General features: G+C 42.0%; 1 protein-coding gene across 2 annotated transcripts in view; it reads right to left on the reverse strand.

Moving 5' to 3' along the window:
• Positions 1-2,311: 2,311 nt before the first annotated feature.
• Positions 2,312-21,589, reverse strand: part of SDHAF4 (succinate dehydrogenase complex assembly factor 4) — a 37,724-nt gene continuing 18,446 nt past the window's right edge. The window contains exons 3-4 of one of the 2 annotated variants that reach the window (XM_059941818.1): positions 7,622-7,752; positions 2,312-7,211 (exon numbers count right to left, since the gene is read on the reverse strand). In XM_059941818.1, coding sequence (XP_059797801.1) covers positions 7,643-7,752 — 110 coding nt within the window. In that variant the 3' untranslated portion in view covers positions 2,312-7,211; positions 7,622-7,642. Of the gene's footprint in view, positions 7,753-21,589 lie in introns of both variants that reach the window. The other variant, XM_059941817.1, reaches the window with a different exon arrangement.

Below are 21,589 nucleotides of genomic sequence, written 5' to 3' on the forward strand. Positions count from 1 at the left end.
TTTTAAAGTATTCAATAAATCAAGTGGTTTAACAATTTTATTGATAATTAGTTGTATTATCAAATATAACTAAAATGCTTTTACATAAATTTTTATGATTTTATAAATATAGTTTGCCTGATGTACCTTATTTCTTGGATTTTTTTTCCCCCTCTGTGCCACTGGGTGAAGATGCTTTGATTAGAGAACAGTGTACAGAGGTTTCCATTTTGTCTCTGAGTGGGAGGTTGCTATTTATGCTATTTAAAAAACTGCAGATTTTAGTTTTTAAACTAAGGAAAAATCAGAGGGGTGATATCTCAAATGAACTTGAGCAGAAATGGGGCATTTCTGTGATTTTTATGTAACTGGAAGAAAAAAAATCCAGCCTCCCATATTCTCAACCCCTAGGGGCTGACTCTGAGGAATGTTTTTCTACCCCTCCCCTGCTGCTTTTATAGCGTCTGGCAGGGGAACGGGTTCTTCCTACACGTTTTATAGGATGTATTAAAGAAAGATGGTCACTGCAACATGTTTTATTACTAAGCCTGCCGACCAGGAGGAGGTGGCACCTTTGACCAGGAAGTGACCTTGTGTTTTTTGTCTATGTGTACAGAAGCCATAAAAGTTTCGAACGGCAAAATCAAAGGAGAGTATTCTAAAGGTAGAACACCGGCCAGCGTGGTCAGTGAGTGAGAGAATGAGGCACCTGGAGAGAAGCAGCAGCCGGTGGAAGGAAGTGGCGGGAGGTGGGGACGGCCCGGGGAGCGCTGAGAACGCGCCCGTCCAGTGCGAAGGTCCGGACCGCCCCCCGCTCCCCGGCACTCGAGGGCGGCGTCTCCACGTCCCCCCCACCCCGGCCCCCCGCCCCGGAAACGCAAGCACAGCCCTCTTCCGTGGGAGGGTGCAGTGGGGTTGTGCAAGTGTCCTGAGCTGTGTGAGTGTCTCTAGATGCGCACAGCCAGGGCAGTCGGGCAGAGCCTCTGGTCCTCAGCCGGCTGATGCCCAGGACAGTCCGCGTGCTGCCGGCTCGCCGGGCCTAGTCCAAGGCCGCTGGCTCCTCCTTCGCACCAGGTCGGTACAGGTACCTCGTGCTCTTCTTACGGGTGAAATGTGTTTCCCCAAAATGACACGGTGACGTCCTAACCCCTGGTACCTCAGAATGTGCGCTTATTTGGAAAAAAGGTGTCATCTGTCCAGATGAGGTCGTCCCGGAGGAGGGTGGGCCCCTAATGCAACATGACTGGTGTCCTTACAAGGAGATGGCCTTGTGAAACCAGAGACACACAAGGAGAGCGCTAGGTGACCACGAAGGCAGAGGCTGGAGTCGTGAACCCGCGAAGCAAGGGCCGCCAAGGGCTGCCGGCGTGCCAGCAGCTGCTGGGAAGAGGGTGGCTCTGCTGACACCTGGACTTCAGGCTTCCAGCCTGCATAACTGTGAGAGCATAAGTCCTACTGCGTTCCCAGCTTACCCTCCCCCCTCCCCACCCTCGTCAAAAAAACAAAAAAAATCCTATTGTTGTAAGCCAGTTTGTGCTGCTTGCTGTGGCCGCCCGAGGAGACCAATGCAGCTTTGCAGCCTGTGGGCGCGGCACTGCGTCCGGTGTCCTCCCTGCTCCCCCCCGGGCGTTTCCTCCGGCCGCAGCGTGGGGCTGGGCGCGGGGATGTACTAACGGAAGCCGAAGCCTGCGCGCTCCTCCCCTCTCCTTCAGCGGTGGTCGGGTCGAGTGCCCCTCCCAGAGCCGAAAAAGACCCTAACAACACAATCCTGGCCTCGCCTTACTAGGCTGGCGAGGCCACCGCAATGCAGGGAAACAGAAACCTGACAACAAAGCCCAGTGGATCTGCTCCTGAGCCACGGACGACGTCAGCGTGCCGCCGCTCCCCGCCCCGGGCCCTCCCGACCACAGCGTCAGGCACCCGCGCCCGCGGGAGAGGCCGGCTCGAGCCGGAGGGCTAAGGACGCCGAGGAGCAGGAGGTCGGCGCTCCCCGGCCGCGCCCTCAGCGTCCCCCAGGGGGGCGCGGGCGGGCTGCGAGCCACAGCAGCGAGGACGCCTCCGCGCCGAGGGCTGAGCCCCACAGGACGCTGGACACACCCCCCCTGCCGGGCACGCCCGCGCGAGAGGGACGCCTTCGCCGGGTTACAGTCACATTCCAGGGCAGACGGGGGGCTGCGCTGAACGACGCGTGCTGCGGATTTGGAGACGGAGCCTCGCGTAAGCAACACGACAGCCCCAAAGACTTCAACTGCCACTTTCCCAAAGGAAAAGAGATGGAAATATACTACATAATCAAAGAGGACTGGACCCATAATAACGATTTTCCTGAATGTAAGCGATGATGAAACTTTTTAATGTATTTTCTAAAAGCTGTGACATCATCGTCCGTGGTCTGTAAGAGCAGGCTATAAAACGGAGAACCAATGGGCTATCATCGCGCTTACAACAGGATGTTTAGACCCAGTGTAACTGCAAGTATGTTACGTCTAAAATAAATATCTTGAAGCGAATATAAGCACAATCTTCCTATACTGCAGGTGAAACAAAACCTTAAAAGAACAAGACCATTTTTTTTGGTTTGCAGTCAAGATCAATTGTTTCTTTCTCAGAAAAGATGTATTTAAAAACATCCATCGATTTTTTGCTACCCTAGCCCTGGGCTCATGCCTCCTTCACGCTGATACCCCTGTGTCACCCCCCAGCTAGACTGGCTGCTCAGCCAGGAACCCATTCTCTGAAATCCTCTGAAACCTGCTTAACTCCTCTATATAAAAACTACACATTCAGTCTGAAGGTGTCTGCCATAAAATATCTCAGAGGGGAGAAAAAGTGTAAGGGGATAATGAAACAAAATTAATAACTGCTGATAAATATCAATAACTGATAAACTTGGACGATGGGTATATGGGGGACACATTGTATTATTCTTTCTACTTTTGTGTATTTTGAAAACTTCCATAATAAGAGCTTAAGCAACAATAACAAAGATGACATGTCTGGTCACTTTCCACAGGGGATGCTTAATGCCCAGTGGCAATGAATGCGTGAAAAGTAGATAACACTGGGACTTCCCTGGTGGCACAGTGGTTAAGAATCCGCCTGCCAATGCAGGGGACACGGGTTCAAGCCCTGGTCTGGGGAGATTCCCACATGCCACGGAGCAACTAAGCCCGTGCACCACAACTACTGAGCCTGCGCTCTAGAGCCCACGAGCCACAACTACTGAGCCCGCATGCCACAACTACTGCAGCCCCTGTGCCTAGAGCCCGTGCTCTGCAACAAGAGAAGCCACAGCAATGAGAAGCCCGCGCACCGCAACGGAGAGTAGCCCCCGCTCACCGCAACTAGAGAAAGCCCGCGTGCAGCAACGAAGACCCAACACAGCCAAAAATAAATAAATAAATTTTAAAAAGTAATGAACACCTTCTAATGAGCTACACATGCTAACTCGCCCCTTAATACCTTTAACTGTGACCAGTAAGGACCCTGAGGGCCTTTGGGAGTGACTCGAATGTGAGGAGTATCGGAGAGTGTAGTGGGGAAAGACTGGGGAAAAGCAAATTTCAGGAGAGGGCTTAAATTAAACCATGATATGTAGGTCTTGAACTGATTCTGAGTGTGCCCTGAAAGATTTATCTAGTATGTCCATTTTGAAGAAAAACGGGAACTATCTTGCATTTCAATGACTGAAACAGCTATGACATTTCACGCCTAAGCATCTTTTTTAGTGACCCGACCCGAGTGGTGACGAGGCCTGCCTGATGCCTGCAGCGGGGCTGGCAGGTGGGGCGGAGGGGCCTGGCAGGCCGTCCTTGGCAGCTCACCCCTCACTGCTGATCATCCAAGCCAGCCTGCTCAGTGCCAGGAGAGGAGCTTCGCTTTGGCAGAGCGTCTGAAAATGTCAACGTTATTCTTGTCTGAAACTCTTCTTGCCTTTTACATTTTAATTACTCTAAATTTTGGCAAGTATCTGAACATGGTAAAGAGTTTTGTTCTGTTATTTTGGCACTTGCTGAAGCCGATGCCCATTTCTAGTAATTCTGTTTAGATTTCCTCAATAAAGATTAAATGTAAATAATGTGGGCAGTTTAAGTGAATTTAATGGTTCTAAAAAGTACGTGGGGTCAGCCTTACATAGACTGAAGTTCTTGGTTCATTTGCAGAACATGAGGGCAATGCCTTGTGGCTCAGCTTACATCCTTATAAAAATTACGCTAAGACCAGGACCAGTCTCAGACGTTTTGTGACCAAGCTTGTTTCTGGGTTAAAGCCTCCCAGCCCTCCTCCTGTCTCCCCTTGGGCTGCACCCTGGCTCAACCTGCCCCACTTCGTCTTCCTTAACCGCCGTCTACCTTTTCTAATCCCATGCCCCTGCAACCCAAGTGGAACATTTTGCTACATGTCTCTTATCAACATTAGAAACCTCAGAAGATTCCAAATCTTTTAGTATTTTGGGTGGTTTAAAGAAAAATGCATTACTCTTTAATAAATAAATTCCTAAAAGAATTTGGGGCATTTTTATAGCAATTTAAGGTTGATTTAGGATTATTTTATCTCGCCTGAGGGACCCAACTGGCCCAATTCTAGAATACCGGGCCAGGAAACTTATTACAGGGGACATTGTGAGAAGGAAACAATCCCAGCTTCTGGGCACTGAATGAGACCAGGCTGCAGGTGTTGAAGGAAGGTCAGTCCAGCAGGCTTGACAATGCACACAAAAATGTCACAATAAATAGGTGTAGTTCACACACACGCGGCCCCACAGGGAAAGAGACTCGCCATAAAGTAGCAGGAGTGGTATCATGTGCAGACAGAACATGGCAAGAGGGAACCTGCGAGCAGGAACTAAACTTAGTTGTCGATCACTAGGGAGGTGGCACAGGGAAGAATGCCTGCAAGGTAGTAGGGCTTTGTTTCTCCTAAGAAAGACAGGGCAACAGCTTGGCAAAGCAGGTCTGAGAGGAATTTTGTGCACAAATAATGAAGACAAGGATCCACTTAATCCAACCGCAAGGTCTTAAAACCAGCCTAGTCATCGCTCCTGAGAGTCAAGGCCAATGCCCAGTAATAGCAGCTCGAATACTGTTAACAGTTCCCTGTTGCTGCGTGAGACATTACCGCAAACCCCGTGGCTTAAAACAACAAACACTACCCACAGCTTCCTTGGGTCCGGAGTCTGGGTACTGGGTAGTTGGGTCCTCTGTTCAGGGTCTCACCAGGCTGAAATCAAGGTGTCAGCTGGAGCTGGGATCTCATCTGAGGCTCAGAATCCGCTTCCAATCTCATTCATGTGGTTCGCAGAATTCAGAGGCTTGTGGTTTTAAGAAGACTGAGGTTCTTGTTTTCTCCTTGGCTGTCAGCAGAGGACCACTTTCAGCTCCTGAAAGCTGCCTTCAGGACCTAGCCAATGGCACTTTCACAACAGAGCATCTTACTTCTTCAAATCCAGCAGGAGAACCTTCCTGCAGGTGGCTACAGTGGATTCTTACAAAGGTAACCTGAGCCCCAGAATGACTATTCCATCATCGTTGCCATATAATGTAACCTAATCAAGGGAATGACTATCTCATCGTATTCACACGCACACCAGGGAGAGGGAATCTCGGGGGCCATTGTGGAGTTCTGCTGGATGATTCAAAACTAAGTCTACGTTTGTTGAGTGTTTATTAAATGCCCAGCACCATGCTGCAATTGGGGGTACAAAACTGAATGAAATACATAAGGAATATAAGACAGATAAGGAAGCCCACAGACTAATGGAGGACGCAGAATTGAAAATTAATTCTAAAACAAGTTAGTACGTCTGTAATAGTTGAATGTGGAAATGACACAGAAAAGATAGTCAAGGAAGTGAGGTATAGCTTGATAGGTGTTTTCTAGGCAGACAGTAAAGAAGAGGGCATTTCAGGCAGAAGGCATGTTTATCCACCAACACATGGAGGCGATGAAAAGCCTGTCTAAGAGGCTGTGAGTAGTGGGGCTTGACTGGGAAGGAGGGGCCTGAACAGATGTAAAGGGGCAGAACAGGAAGGACACAGAACTTAAGACTTCATCATGAACAGGAACCACCAAGGAACGTGTGAAGGGATATGAGTACATTAAGGTCACAGAGACCGAGTTATACAAAGATTAAAAAATTTGATGCCACAAAAATAAGAAAAGTTTCAACATAAATAAGCACAAGTGAAAAGCAGAAGTCTCATACAAATTGATAACAAAAGACCAATATCCAACAGAAAATGAGCAAAAGATAAGAAAAAGCAATTAACAGAAGACACAGAAGGCTGATAAACATAGAGAAGAGTGTTTAACATCACTTGTGATTAAGAAAGTGAAGATTCAAGTAGTGAAACATCATTTTCACTACGAAATTGTTAGGATAACAGATATAAAAAAACTGTATATTTACTTAGATTATTGAAGGACAATACATCAAAGGGTAAGCAGGTGTAGAGGTTTTTTTTTTTTTAAAAGGGAAGAGCTGGATCTTATAGTTTCTTTCTTTCTTTCGTTCTTTCGTTCTTTCGTTCTTTCTTTCCTTCTTTCCTTCTTTCCTTCTTTCCTTCTTTCTTTCTTTCTTTCTTTCTTTCTTTCGCTGTGTTGGGTCTTTGTTTCGTGCGAGGGCTTTCTCCAGTTGCGGCAAGCGGGGGCCACTCCTCATCGCGGTGCGCGGGCCTCTCACTATCGCGGCCCCTCCCGTTGTGGGGCACAGGCTCCAGACGCACAGGCTCAGTAGTTGTGGCTCACGGGCCCAGCTACTCCGCGGCATGTGGGATCTTCCCAGACCAGGGCTCAAACCTGTGTCCCCTGCATTAGCAGGCAGATTCTCAACCACTGCGCCACCAGGGAAGCCCAGGTATAGAGGTTTTATACACAATTTTTGTTTTCTTCTTTACACTGTTTTCTAAATTTCCCCAGTGAACTTGTACAAATCCTTAAAACAGTACCTAATATATTCATTTATTTTAAGAACGAGAGCATCTAATGTGAAACCGCAGTGCCTGTCCACCCAATTCGCCTCCAGAGGCAACTCCTTTCAGCTCTTGTAGTATGCACTGCTCCAGGGGGTTTACATGTATTCACTCATTTAATCTTCTCAACTGTCCTATGAGGTGGAACTAGTATTATTTCCAATTTACACATAAGGATACTGAAGCACAGAGAAGTTAAATAACTTACCCAAGGTCACATAAGCTAGTAAATAGTGGAGCTGGGATTTGAACCCAAGTAATCTGGCTCCAGAGTTAAAGATTTTCTGCTGTTACTGAGGCCTTACCAAACTATAATGCATTACTTAACTCACATTTAAAAAGTCACTATTACCTAGCACATGGCAATAAAATCATTAAAAAAAAAAGTTGTTTTATTTACATTTGTATCTTATAAGCAACTGATTAACTTAAACTGAAACATGATAAATAAAAGTTTGCAGCTCTAATCATCACTTAAATACCCCAAAACATTTAAATTAAAATTAATGTGCTAATATTTCCTCTTTCCTGATTTATAGCAGCATATTTTCTTCCAAAGCTATTATATATATTTTTAAACACATTATAGAAATTAGGTGACTTAAAGGATATACAGAAAGAAAATAATCAAAAATAAGTTAATTCAGATGTACACAATCAGAAAAAGATACTGAAGTCAACGAATATGTGGTTTAAAAATCAATACAGCGTCCTTTTCGTTCCCAATCTCCATATCGGGTAGGTTCTGGGCCTCTGGGTCCACCTCTTTCTTTGGTAACAGGATTAACATCATCTGGAAATTCTGAGGAAAGACAGAGATGTAAAAAAAAGCAGTCAATGGAGATGGGAAAAGCATTATGGTCAATTCTGCAGACGAGGTTGCAGAGCTGACAGTTAACAGGATGCATGCTACTGAAGAGGCTACTACTATGCAGTCCTTAAACAAACTCTCCCCAGAGAGCGGTTCCTCCCCCCAGTGTGAGAAATCACCTTAGCATCCAATCTTCATATCCAATCTACTTTATTTCCGGCATTAGTGACAGAATTCTCAGAGGACTCTCAGGCCCTCATCTGAGGAGTGGCTGGGTTAGAACAGAAGGAAAGGGGTGCAGAGAATACAGAGTACAAATCCACAGGGTTTGGAAGGTTTTGAAACAAGATTACTTTGAAGATTACTTTGATTCAATGCCTTATTTTTCTTAACAGCAAAGTGGGGACAACAATCATACCTGCCTTACTATCTTGAGAAATTAAAAAAATGCATGTAAAAGGTCTAGCACAGTGCCAGGTACATAAGAATGCTCAATTAATTTTAGCTATGAGTATTAATTTTCCTCATCATATGGTTTTGGCTTCAGCAACTGGTTCCCTGAAACTGCCATTTATGGGCATAACAGCTGTTATTATTGTTAACAGTGTATGTTCATAATAGGAATATCCGTTTTGAGTCAGGCCCAATTCTGAGGACTTTATACATATTAATTCATTTAACCCTCATAATAATCCTTTGGGATAGGAACAATTATTGTTTCCATTTTATAGGTGAGGAAGACGAGACTAAGTGATGAAACTGAGTTTGAATTCACACATTCTGGCTGCAGTCTTGCTCTTAGCACATACACTGCACTGATCTGTACACAGGAAGATCAGGAGAGGAACCAGCTATTAGAAAGAATCCCAATTCTTAAACAATGTCTAATCACTCATTCATTTTCTTTGAAGTATAGGTGATTTACAATATGGTATTAGTTTCAGGTGTACAGCATAGTGATTCAGTTATTTTTACAGATTATACTCCAGTAAAAGTTATTACAAGATAAAGGCAATAATTCCCTGTGCTATATATCACTGTTGCCTATCCAATTTATACACAGTAGTTTGTATCTCTTAATCCCATACCCCTATCTTGGCCCCCCCTTCCCTCTCCCCACTGGAAACCACTAGTTAGTTTTCTATACTGTGAGTCTGTTACTGTTTTGCTATATACACGGTTTGTTTTATTTTTTAGGTTCCACATGTAAGTGATAGAGTATTTGTCTTTCTCTGATTTTTTCACTAAGCATAATATTCTCGAGGTCCATCCACATTGTTGCAAATGGCAGATTTCATTCTTTTTAATGGCTGAGTAATATTCCATTTTGTGTGTGTTTGTGTGTATCTTCTTTATCCATTCATCTCTTGGTCACTTAAGTTGCTTCCATATCTTGGCTATTGTAAATAATGCTGCTATGAACGCTGGGGCGCACGTATCTCTTCAAATTAGTGTTTTCATTTTCTTTGGATATATACATAGTAGTGGAATTGCTGGGTCATATGGTAGTTCTATTTTCAGTTTTCTGAGGAACTTCCATAATGTTTTCCATATTGGATGCACCAATTTACACTCCCACCAACAGTGTAGGAGGGTTCCCTTTTCTCCACACCCTCTCTAGCATTTATTATTTGTTGACTTTTTGATGATGGCTATTCTGACCAGTCTGAGGTGGTACCCCATTGTAGTTCTGATTTGAAATTCTCTAATAATTAGTGATGTTGAGCATTTTTTCATGTGCCTGTTGGCCATCTGTATGTCTTCTTTGGAAAAATGTCTATTCAGGTCTTCTGCCCATTTTTTGATTGGATTGTTTTTTTATATTGAGTTGTATGAGCTGTTTATATATTTTGTATATTAACCCTGTGTTGGCCGTATCGTTTGCAAATATTTTCTCTCATTCACAGGTTGTCTTTTCATTCTGTCCACGGTTCCTTAGCTGTGCAAAAGTTTTTAAGTTTAATTAGGTCCCATCTGTTTATTTCTTTTGCCTTAGGAGACAGATCAAAAAAAATATTGCTACAATTTATGTCAAAGAGTGTTCTGCCTATGTTCTCTTCTATGAGTTTTATGGCTTCAGGTCTTACATTTAGATATCTAGTCCATTGAGTTTATTTTTGTATATGGTGTGAGGAAATGTTCTACTCTCATTCTTTTACATGTAGCTGTCCAGTTTTCCCAGCACAGCTTATTGAAGAGATTGTCTTCTTCCATTGTATATTCTTACCTCCTTTGTTGTAGATTAACTGACCAAAGGTTCATGGGTTTATTTCTGGGATCTCTATTCTGTTCCATTAATCCATGTGTATGTTTCTGTGCTGGTACCATGCTGTTTTGATTACTGTCGCTTTGTAGTATAGTCTGAAGCCTGGGCGCTTGACACCTCCAGATTTGTTCTTTTTCCTCCAGATTGTTTTGGCAATTTGGGGCCTTTTGTGGTTCTGTATGAATGTTAGGATTATTTGTTCTAGTTCTGTGAAAAATGTCATGAGTATTTTGATAGGGATTGCATTTAGTCTGTACATTGCTTTTAGTATGGCCATTTTAACAATATTAATTCTTCCAATCCAAGAGCACAGGATATCCTTCCATTTCTTTTATCATCTTCAATTTCCTTCATCATTGTTTCATAGTTTTCAGAGTATAGGTCTTTCACCTTTAACTTTATTCCTAGGTATTGTAGGTATTGTATTCTTTTTGGTGTGATTTTAATGGGGATTGTTTTTTTTACTTTATCTTTCTGATAGTTCATTATTAGTGTATGTAAAGGAAACATTTCTGTATATTAATCTTCTATTCTGCAATTTTACAGAATTCATTTATTAACGCTAATAGTTTTTTGGTGGAGACGTTAGGGTTTTCTATATATAGTATCATGGATCTGCAAATAGTGACAGTTCTACTTCTTCCCTTCACATTTGCATACCTATTTATCTTCCTTGTCTGATTGCTGTGGCTAGAACTTCCAATACTATATTAAATAGAAGGGGCAAAGAGTGGGCATCCCTGTCTTGTTCCTGAGTTAGAAGAAAGGCTTTCAACTTTTACTGTTGAATATGATGTTAGCTGTGGATTTGTCATAAATAGCCTTTATTATGTTGAGATATGTTCCCTCTATACCCACTTCGGTGAGAGTTTTATAATGAACGGATAATGAATTTTGTCAGATGGTTTTTCTGCATCTATTGAGATGATCACTTGGTTTTTATCCTTCCTTTTGTTAATGTGGTGTATCACATTGATTTGCAAATACTGAACAATCTTTGTGTCCCTGGAATAAATCCAAATTGATCATCGTATATAATCCTTTTAATATATTTTGGGATTCAGTTTGCTAATATTCTGTTGAGGATTTTAGAATCTATATTCATCAACGATATTGACCTGTAATTTTCTTTTTTTGTAGTATATTTGTGTGGTTTTGGTATCAGGGTAATTATTGGTGGCCTTGTAAAATGAGTTTGAGATTGTTCCGTCCTCTTCAATTTTTTGGAATAGTTTGAGAAGGTTAGGTATTAGCTCTTTATATGTTTGGTAGAATTCTCCTTTGAAGCTGTCTGGTCCTGGACTTTTGTTTGCTGGGAGTTTTTAAATTACAGATCCAATTTTACTACTAGTGATCAGTCTGTTCAAGTTGTCTACTTCTTCTTGATTCAGTCTTGACAGGTTGTATGTTTCCAGAAATTTATCCATTTCTTCTAGGTTGTCCAATTCATTGACATATAACTGTTAGTAGTGTTCTCTTATGATTTTTTGTATCTCTGTGGTTTTTGTTGTTACTTCTCCTCTTTCATTTCTTATTTTATTTGGGTCTTCTCTCTTTTCTTCTTGGTTATCCTTGCTAAATGTTTACCAATTTTGTTCATCTTTTCAAAAAACCAGCTCTTGGTTTCATTGATCTTTTCTATTGTTTTGTTGATTTCTATTTTATTTCCCCTCTGATCTTTATTTCCTTCCTATTGCTGACTTTGGGCTTTGTTCTTCTTTTTCTAATCCTTTTAAGTGGCAGGTTAGGTTGTTAATTTTTCTTTCTTGAGAAAGGCCTGTACTGCTATAAACTTGCTTCTTAGAACTACTTTTGCTGCACCCCATAGATTTTGGAGTGTTGCATTTCCATTTTCTTTGGTCTTGAGGTATTTTCTGATTTCCTCTTTGATTTCTTCATTCACCCATTAGTTTTTTAGTAGCATGTTGTTTTAGTCTCTAAGTATTTGTCCTTTTCCCGTTTTTCTTTCTGTAATTGATTTCTAGTTTCATACTGCCACGGTCAGAAAAAATGCTTGATATAATTTCTATCTTCTCACATTTTTTGAGACTTGTTTTACAGCCTAGCATGTGATCTATCTTGAAGAATGTTCCATGTGCACTTGAATATAATGTATATTCTGCTGTTTTTGGATGTAATGTTCTGTACATATCTGTAAAGTCCAAGAGGTCTATTGTGTCATTTAAAACCAGTGTTGCCTTATTGATTTTCTGTCTGGATGATTTGCCCATTAATGTAAGTGTGGTGTTAAAGTGCCCTACTATTATTGTGAATTTCTCCCTTTTTGTCTGTTAGTATTTGCTTTATATATTTAGGTGCTCCTGTATCAAGTATTTATGTTAATGATAACATCCTCTTCTTGTATTGATCCCTTTATCATTATATAATGCCCTTCTCTGTCTTCTGTTATAGTCTTTGTTTAAAGTCTACTTTATCTGATATGAGTAATGCTACCCCCACTTTCTTGTCATTTCTGTTTGCATGAAATAACTTTTTCCATCCCCTCACTTTGTCTGTGTCTTTAGCTCTGAAGTGAGTCTCCTGTAGGCAGCAAATAGAAGGGCCTCATCACCCTATGTCTTTTGATTCGAATATTTAGTCCTTTGACATTTAAAGTAATTATTGACAGGTATGTACTTAATGCCATTTTATTATATGTTTCCTGGTTGTTTTTCTAGTTCTTTGTTCATTTCTTCTTTTCGTTTCTTCTCTTGTGGTTTGATGATTTTCTTTAGTAGTATGCTTGTATTCTTTTTAGTTTTATCTACTGTAGTTTTGATTTGTGATTACCATGGGATTCATATATGTTGACGTATAACTATATCTACTTGTTTTGAACTGATAGTCGTTTAAGTTCAGATGCATTTGAAAAGATCTACGTTTTTTACGCCCCTCCCCTACATTGTTTTTGATGTCATATTTTAGATCTTCATGTTTATCTCTTAACTGTTTATTGTAGTTACAGTTGCTTCTACGATTTTTTTTAAGTTCATCTCTTTCTTTTTAATTCCTTGCCAAATGGTAACAACCAACAGATATTATTAAGGTTCTGTTTTCCAGCCCTTCCCTTACAGCTACAAGATCATTAGGTATGTGGGGGTCTATGTCCCAGGTCACTGCAGGCAACAGTTAACCAAATGCTTTTACAATTTTTTGTTTTTAATCTTTGTACTGGCTTATTTAAGTGGTTGATCCTCAGTCCTTACTATATATTTGCCTTTCCTATCAGGATTTCCCCTTTCCTACAGCTTACTTCTTTTCCACTCAGAGAAGTCCCTTCAACATTTCTTTTAGGGTAAGTTTAGTATGGATGAACTCTTAGCTTTTGCTTATCTGAGACGCCCTTTATCACTCCTTCTATTTTAATGATAATCTTGCTGAGTAGAGTACCCTAGGTTGCAGGTTTTCCCTTTTGGGACTTTGAATGTATCATGCTGCTCCCTTCTGGCCTGTAAAGTTTCTGCAGAGAAATCAGATGACAGACTTATAGGGATTCCCTATGTGTACTTCGTTTTTCTCTTGCTGCCTTCAGAATTCTAACTTTTGCCATTTTAATTATGATATGTCTTGGTGTGCATCTGTTTGGGTTCATCTTGTTTGGACCCTCTTCCTGTACCTCGATATCTGTTCCTTTCTTCAGACTGTGGAAGTTTTCAGTCACAATTTCCTCAAATACATTTTCAATTCCCTTCTCTCTCTCTTCTGGGCCCCTTATATGTTATCCCAGAGATCTCTTAGACTGTTTTCATTTTTAAAAACTGCCTTTCTTTTTGCTGTTCTGATGGGGCGATGTGCATTATTCTATCTTCCAGATCACTTACGCGTTCTTCTGTGTCACTTAGCCAGCTATTCATTCCTTCTAGTGTGTTTTTTACTTCAACTATTGAATTCTTTATTTCTGATTGGGTCTTTTTTATATTTTCTAGTTCCTTGTTAAAAACATTGCTGTGTAGACGTATTTTTTCCCCTAATTCAGTTAACATTCTTATAACCAATGCTTTGAATTCTTTATCTAGTCAACTGTTTCATTAGTAGTTTTTTCAGGGGTTTTCTATCGCTCTTTCAATTGAGAGAAGTTCCTCTGCCTTTTCATTTTGCTTAACTTTTCCTGCCTCTGTGAATTTAGGTGAAAGTTACCTTGAAGGAGTGTTCTTATGTAGGAGTGTCCCTATACAGACTGCGTGTGCCCAATGCCTTTTGTGGGAGAACTGAATTTGACATGGACGCAAGTCATGTCTTTCCTCAGTGTGTGCTGACAGCTATCTCCTTGGTAGGAGGTGGGCCTGCTGGTGGAGGGGCTAGAGCTGGAGGCAGGTGTGGGGCAGGACTTCCCCTCTACTAGGTGGCTGTCACTGCCCTATCAGGGGTGGGGTCTGATCCCAGGTTGCTGGAGCAGAAGCCCTGAGGGTCAGGCATGAGCCTGCTCTGTTCCCTTTAAGTGGGTCTTTTCCTCTCTCCTTGCCCCAGAGCAGGAAGTGCTGAAGTGAGTGGGGCCTATGTGGGCTCTCCGCTCATGTCAGCCTCAGACAGAGGTCTGAGCTGTCTCTGATTCACTGCCTGCTCAGGTGCACATATTTGTTTCCCATGCTCCACTCAGGTGCAGCCTCGGTACAAGTCCACTTTGACCCTCTCAGCTGATCACTGCCCCCAGCCCCTGTCACCTCCATCTGGCTGTGGAGCCACATTGCAGAGCTGCGGGGGCCCGTGTGGACTCTCAGCGTGTACCAGGAGTGAGCTGTGGCAGGCCGGCTGCCGTCAGAGGTCTGGGCTGCTTCTGCTGTGCCACTTGAATAAGTGCCGACAATGGCTGCCGCTACCCCTCCCAGGCTCCACCCTGGGACTGGGTCACCTCTGCATCCCACGGCTGAGTCTTCTTCCTGGTAGTGGCTGCCCCAGAATGGAATGAGTGGGACCAGAGAGTTGGCTTGGCTTGGGGCTGGGGTGCATGATGAGGCAGCCGCAGGACTTGGCAGCTGCCGGAGCAGACCTCTCTCTGCACTGCCTTTGGGCCAAGCCTGCGTGCACCCTCCTCACGAGCGGAGTCCAGGTGTCCCTCTGCCCTCCTGGTAGTCCCAGTTGCCCTCCAACCAGCCAAGGGGGCTCGTCTCCCCTGTGGAGGACGCCAGGACTAGGGCACCCAATCTGTGGTTCTCAGCACTCACTGCCCATGGTGGGTCTCCGCCATGTATTCTCCCTTTTCTTCTGAGTCCCCTCCCAGGGGCACAGGTCCTGACCTGATCACTTTTCTTCCCTTCCTACCCAATTATGTGCGGATATTTTTTTACAGTCTTGGTTGTACCAGGGTCTTTCTGCTAGTTTCCAGTGAAATTGTTCCATATGTAGACGTATTTTAATGTGTTCGTGGGGGGAGGTGAGCTCCACATCCTCTTACTCCACCATCTTGATCAATCTCTCCAAACTGCGTCTCTTTAGAAAACTAAACGAACATCACCAAAATCATGTCGGCAAAAGAAAGCAGACACGGAATTTACCTTGAAAAATTTCAAACATTTATTCATTTCAAAATTCTATCTCCACTGTGAATAAACTGTCCCCACCCTCATTATTATTCTGTTTCTAAAGGACTCCTTGCTTTGACTTCCTCTGAAAGCCTCTCTAGCGGAAGCTTTTCTTCTCCCATATCTCTGGGGCTCACTGGTGTCTCAGTCAGCTTGGGCTACCATAACAAAATACCAGAAACTGGGTGGTTTAAACAACAGAAATTAATTTTCTTACAGTTCTGGAGGCTGGGAGTCTGAGATCAGGGTGCCAGCACGGTTGGGCTCTGGTGAGGACTCTTCCTGGCTCGCAGATGGTCCCTTCTCATTGTGTCCTCACGTGGCAGGGAGAAAAAGACAGCAAGGCCTCTGCTGTCCCTTCTTATAAGAGTACTAATTCCATTATGGGGCCCCACCCTCATGACCTCACTTAAACCTAATTATCTCCCAAAGGCCTTCAACGCCAAATACCATCACACTGGGGGTTAAGGCTTCAACATACGGATTTTAGGGGCACAATTCAACCCGCAGCAGGAGGGAAGAAGGAGAGGGTCAAGATGTCCCTGCTGCTCACTGCTGCTCCCAGCCTCTTGTTCTGCCACCGCACCTCTACAGCCCTTCCTCTTCTGAATTCCAAACTTCAACTCTCCAGTGCTTTTCTCCAGTCTCGTAAGAAACTCAAAGACTCTTCTATCGTCTTGGGCAGGTAGTTTCATTTCTCTTCCCATTGTCCTTAATATCAACATCCACATTAAGAACATCACATACTGGGGCCACATATGTCCTCAATCCTCTTTCCTAGCAATCTTTATCTCCATTTCTGCCATCCATTTGGGTTTTATTATTTCTTGCATATGTTCCTTCTCCAAATCCCACACTCTTGAGCTCTCTTCTTTCTGACCACAACCTCCTATCCATCCCTCCATCGTCCTCTTTCTCATGTGTGTTTAACCTAATCTTCACCCTCATTATATCCTGTCGTTTTCTAAAACTTCTTATTCCCACTACTTCAACCCTGAATCATGCTGAGTCTCATTCTAGACAAATGCAATATTTCTAATTCATCTCTGTTTTCTGACTCTCATGGCTCCAGCCTAACCCGCACAGAATGCTGAATTAATATTTCTAAAACAGAATCCCACCTCCATACCCTATTAAGGGAAAGAAGCCAGACACAAATGACTAGGTACTGTATGATTTAATTCAGTTAAAATCCTAAAAAAAGGCAAAACTATAGTGACAGAGAAGAGATCAATGGTTGCCATGGGGATGTGAAAATGAGACTAAATATAAAGAGGCATGGGCTTCCCTGGTGGCACAGTGGTTAAGAATCCGCCTGCCAATGCTGGGGACATGGGTTCAAGCCCTGGTCCGGGAAGATCCCACATGCCACAGAGCAACTAAGCCCGCGTACCACAACTACTGAGCCTGCGCTCTAGAGCCCATGAGCCACAACTACTGAGCCCACGTGCCACAACTACTGAGGCTGCACGCCTAGAGCCCATGCTCCGCAAGAAGAGAAGCCACCGCAATGAGAAGCCCGCGCACTGCAACGAAGAGTAGCCCTTGCTCGCTGCAACTAGAGAAAGCCCGCACACAGCAATGCAGACCCAACGCAGCCAAGAATGAATGAATGAATGAATGCATAAATAAATAATTAATTTTTAAAAAGAGGCATGGGAAGTCTTTGAGAGATAGAACTGTGTTATACTTTGTGTTGGTTACATGACTGTACTCATTTGTTAAAACTCACTGAACTGTTCACTTAAAATGGGTGAATTTAAAAATGGGTAAATTTTATTACATGCAGATTATACTTTAAGAAAGCCCATTAAACAATCTCCATCTGAGAACTTTCAGTGTTTTCCTCACTGTACACTGCAAAAAGCCCATATACTTCAGGCCCTCTCAGATTTGAAATGAATCTACTTTTCTGGCCTTATTTTCCATTAATCCACTATACACACTTTACACACTGGCTAAGTCTTGCATGTGTCAAGTTCCCAGCCTCTTTCTTTCTGATCATTTCTTTCTCTCTTTTTTGGAAACATCTCCCCACAACTCCTTATCTACTCATTACAATTTCATTGATCCTTTAAACCCCAACTCAAATGTTCTCTCTTTTGTCTACCTCTCTCTAACCTCTTTCTGTGTATCTCTCACATCATTTACCACACAATGTCCTGTTCATAGTTATGCAGGCATTCCATTTTCCTTTCCTTACTCATCTTTGCATCAAACAGGGTGCTTAGCTGCAAACAAGCATATCATCTTAGTAACAAAAACTACTCTCTGCAAAGGTAACCTATAATTTTTTTCTTAGAATGAAGTATGTAGTAGAGTCAGGGAGACTACATTAGAAGGAAGACAACAAAAGAATTACAGACTTGTTAGGAGACCAACAGAACTAGAGACAGCTTGAATTTAGGCTTTATTAATAGGATGGATAAAAGGAGATGAATTTGAGAGATAAGAAGGTAGAACCAACAAGACTTGGTTAGTGATTGGATCCAGGAAACAGGAAGAGGCAGGAGTGAAGGATTATCCCCAGATTTCAGGCTTGGATGACTTGGTAGGTGGGGTAGACTGGGAATTCAGAAGGAAGAGGATTGGGGTAGGGCTGGTGGGAGGGAACAATGAGAAAAGGATGAGTTTAGTTTTAGACGTAATAATTTGAGATGTACCTGGAATACGCAAACAAAGATGTTGCAGTTGTAGATAGGAGCAGCTCAGGAGAGAGGTCTGACTAGAGGTATAAATGTGTAAATCATCAACACATACGTGATATTTCAGATAATCTCAGGAAGATATGAGCTCTCCTAGGAATGCTTAGGGGGCTCAGGACAAAGGCTTGGCATATACATACATTTGAGAGTTGGGCAGATGCAGAGGAGCTTAAAAAAGAGCCCAGAAAGAAATGACTGAAGAAATAGGATGAGAAACTGAAGAAAGCATAACCGAAACCAAAACAGAAGATTTCCAGAAGCAGTAGTTAATACTGTCAAAGCCTGTGGATAGCTCAGATAAAATGAGGATTGCAAAGCATCTGCTGGATTTGGTAATGTATCTTCAACAAAAACTTCAGTAAGTTGAAAATTAAGATGGATGGCCTAGCCTTGTGTCAGATAGATGATTACCTTTTGAAATATGCTTTCCTTTTTCTTTGTATTAAATATATATAATATTTATCATTTTAACCATTTATAAGTGTACAATTCAATGGCATTAAATAGTCACAATGCTGTGTAACCATTACACTATACCCCAAACTTTTTCATCATCTCAAGTGTAAACTCTGTACCCATTAAATAAAAACTTTCCCTTTCCCCTTCCCTCTAGACCTTGATGACCTCTAATCTACCTTCTATCTCTATGAATTTGCCTACTCTGGGTACCTGATATAGGTGGAATCATATAATGTTTCTCCTTCTGTGACTGTCTTATTTCACTAAGCATAATATTTCAAGGTCCATCCATGTTGTAGCATATATCAAAATGCCATTCCTTTTTATGACTGAATAGTACTTCACTGTGTGTACATATCACACTTTGTTTATCCATTCATCCATCAGTGGACATCTAAGTTGTTTCTATCTTTTGGTTACTGTGAATAAAGCATGGCTGTGCAGATATCTGTTCAAGTCTCTGATTTCAATTATTTTGGATTTATACCTAGAAGTAGAATTGCTAGGTCACATGGTAGTTCTATATTTTACTCTTTGGGAAATTGCCAAACTGTTTTCCATAGCAGTTGCATCATTTTACATTCCCTCCAGAAACACGTGTGGTTCCAATTCCTCCATGTTGTCACCATCACTTGTTATTTTCCAGTTTTTCTTAAATTACAGACATTTGAGTTGGTGTGAAGTGGTGTGTCACCATGGTTTTGATTTGTATTTCCTTAATGATTAGTGACATTGAGCATCTTTTCAAATGCCTGTTGGTCGTTTGTATATCTTCTGTGAAGAAATGTCTGAGTCCTTTGCCCATTTTTGAATTGGGTTGTTTTCGTTGTTGTTGAATTGTAGGAGTTCTTTATGTATTCTGGATATTAATTCTTTTCAAATATATGATTTACAAATATCTTCCCCCATTCTGTAGGTTATTTTTCTGACTTTCTTGATAATGTTCTCAGATGAACAAAATTTCTTAATTTTGTTGATGTCTTATTTATCTATTTTTATATTTGTTGCTTGTGTTTTTGGTGTCATATGCATGAAATCATTGTCAAATCCAGGGACATGAAGAGTCTGCCAAATTTTCTTCTAAGAGTTTTATAGTCTTCCCTCTTAAGTTTAGGTCTTTGACATATTTAGAGTTAGTTTTCAAATATGGTGTAAGGTAAGGGGTCCAATTTCATTCTTTTACATGTGGATATCCAGTTTTCTCAGCACCACTTACTGAAAAGACTGTCCTTTTCCCCATTGAATGGTATTGGCAACCATGTCAAAAATCAATTAAGCATATATGTGAGTGTTTATTTCTGAGACTGCTGCTTTGTGTGAGACATTTTAAGGAAATATTTCCTCTCAGATTTTTATGCTTAGCTAAAATCTTTGAAGAAAAATTTTACCTCTAGATTCATGGCAACTTTTTAAAAGCCTCCATCACCTTGGCTGGTTGATCTGGTTATTAGATTGGGCTTGGTAGAGTGCTATAATCTGAAATATTCAATGAATGAGCAAAACCCAAAAGCTTTTATATTCTAGGAAGAATTCCAGACACAGGTCCCTGTATCCTCTACTGGTATCTTCTTGCCTAGGACTCTTCACTTCATAGATGGGTTAGCGCTCACGAGACTGGAAAAACCAGACAAGCAGGGCAGCCTTGCCAAAGTTTCAGACTGGTATGTTTACATTTATGCTGTATGAAATGCTATTTTTTGAATAGCTAATATTTGCACATTTTCCACAATCCAAAGGTACAAAAGGATACAGCATGAAAATAAAGTAGTACTTAAAAAAAAAAAGCTTTAAGACATGAACCAAATTTTATATATACTGAATACAAAATAATGTTTAGTCTATCATCTCTCCTCCCCCCAAAAAACCTCTTTATTCTCCAAAACGTCCCCTTCTCTTTCCCCAGCCATGTGATTACAGTGAGAACAACCACATTTTCACCTGTGACCCAGGCCACTGGCCACTGGTTGATTTAGCTGTGGACATCTGATCCAAGGTAGGCCAATGAGCTCTCTTCTTAAGGAATTTGAAATCAGGACTAAGAAATTGTATTTTCAATCTTGTTGTTCTCTTGAACTGAGTAGCTGCTAGGAGCAGTTACTTTCTGCCCAGTTGACTCAGAAGGGAGTATGGAGACAGAAAGCAATGAAGAGTAGGTACCAAAGACAAAAGAAGGAAGAACACCCTGGTTTTCATACAGTGTTTAGTCCTGAGGTCCCAGTCTTCTTCTAAGGCCCAGCAGCATTACTGTCCTAGGGAGCCTCACTTGTTCCCTGTACCTTAATAACAACATACCCTACCTTCTGCTTAAGTCTGTTCAAGTAGGTTTCTGTTATTTGCATCTTAATTCATATATTTTGCCATGAGAATAATGGGGTGTAATAAATAAATTAATCAAACATAATCAATCACTGCCAGGGGCCTGGAAATCTTTTTTTAACCCATACATATTGATAGTCAATTCAGTAAGTCCCCTACATACGAACCTTCACGCTGCAAACTTTCAAAGATACGAACGTGCATTCCATCAACATCACGCGTGAGTGAAATTGCAGCTTGCCCTCTGTCTCCCATTGCTGACGATCCTTCAGCTCTACCATCTCCCACCTCCTCTCCCTCCTCCAGTCAGTATCTCTTCTTGCCTGTTCACTCGATGCCAGCCCGTGTGCCAGCTGTTGTACTGTACTACTGTACTTTTCAAGGGACCGTACTGTAAGATTAAAAATGTTTTGTTTTTTGTGTTTCTTTGTTTTTTATGTATTATTTGTGCGAAAAGTATTATAAACCTATTACAGTACAGTACGATATAGCCGATTGTGTTAGTTGGGTACCTAGGCTAACTCTGTTGGACTTACAAACAAATTGGACTTACGAATGCGCTC

Source organism: Balaenoptera ricei, chromosome 12 (genome assembly GCF_028023285.1).
Source record: "Balaenoptera ricei isolate mBalRic1 chromosome 12, mBalRic1.hap2, whole genome shotgun sequence".
NCBI classification, from domain to species: Eukaryota; Metazoa; Chordata; class Mammalia; order Artiodactyla; family Balaenopteridae; genus Balaenoptera; species Balaenoptera ricei.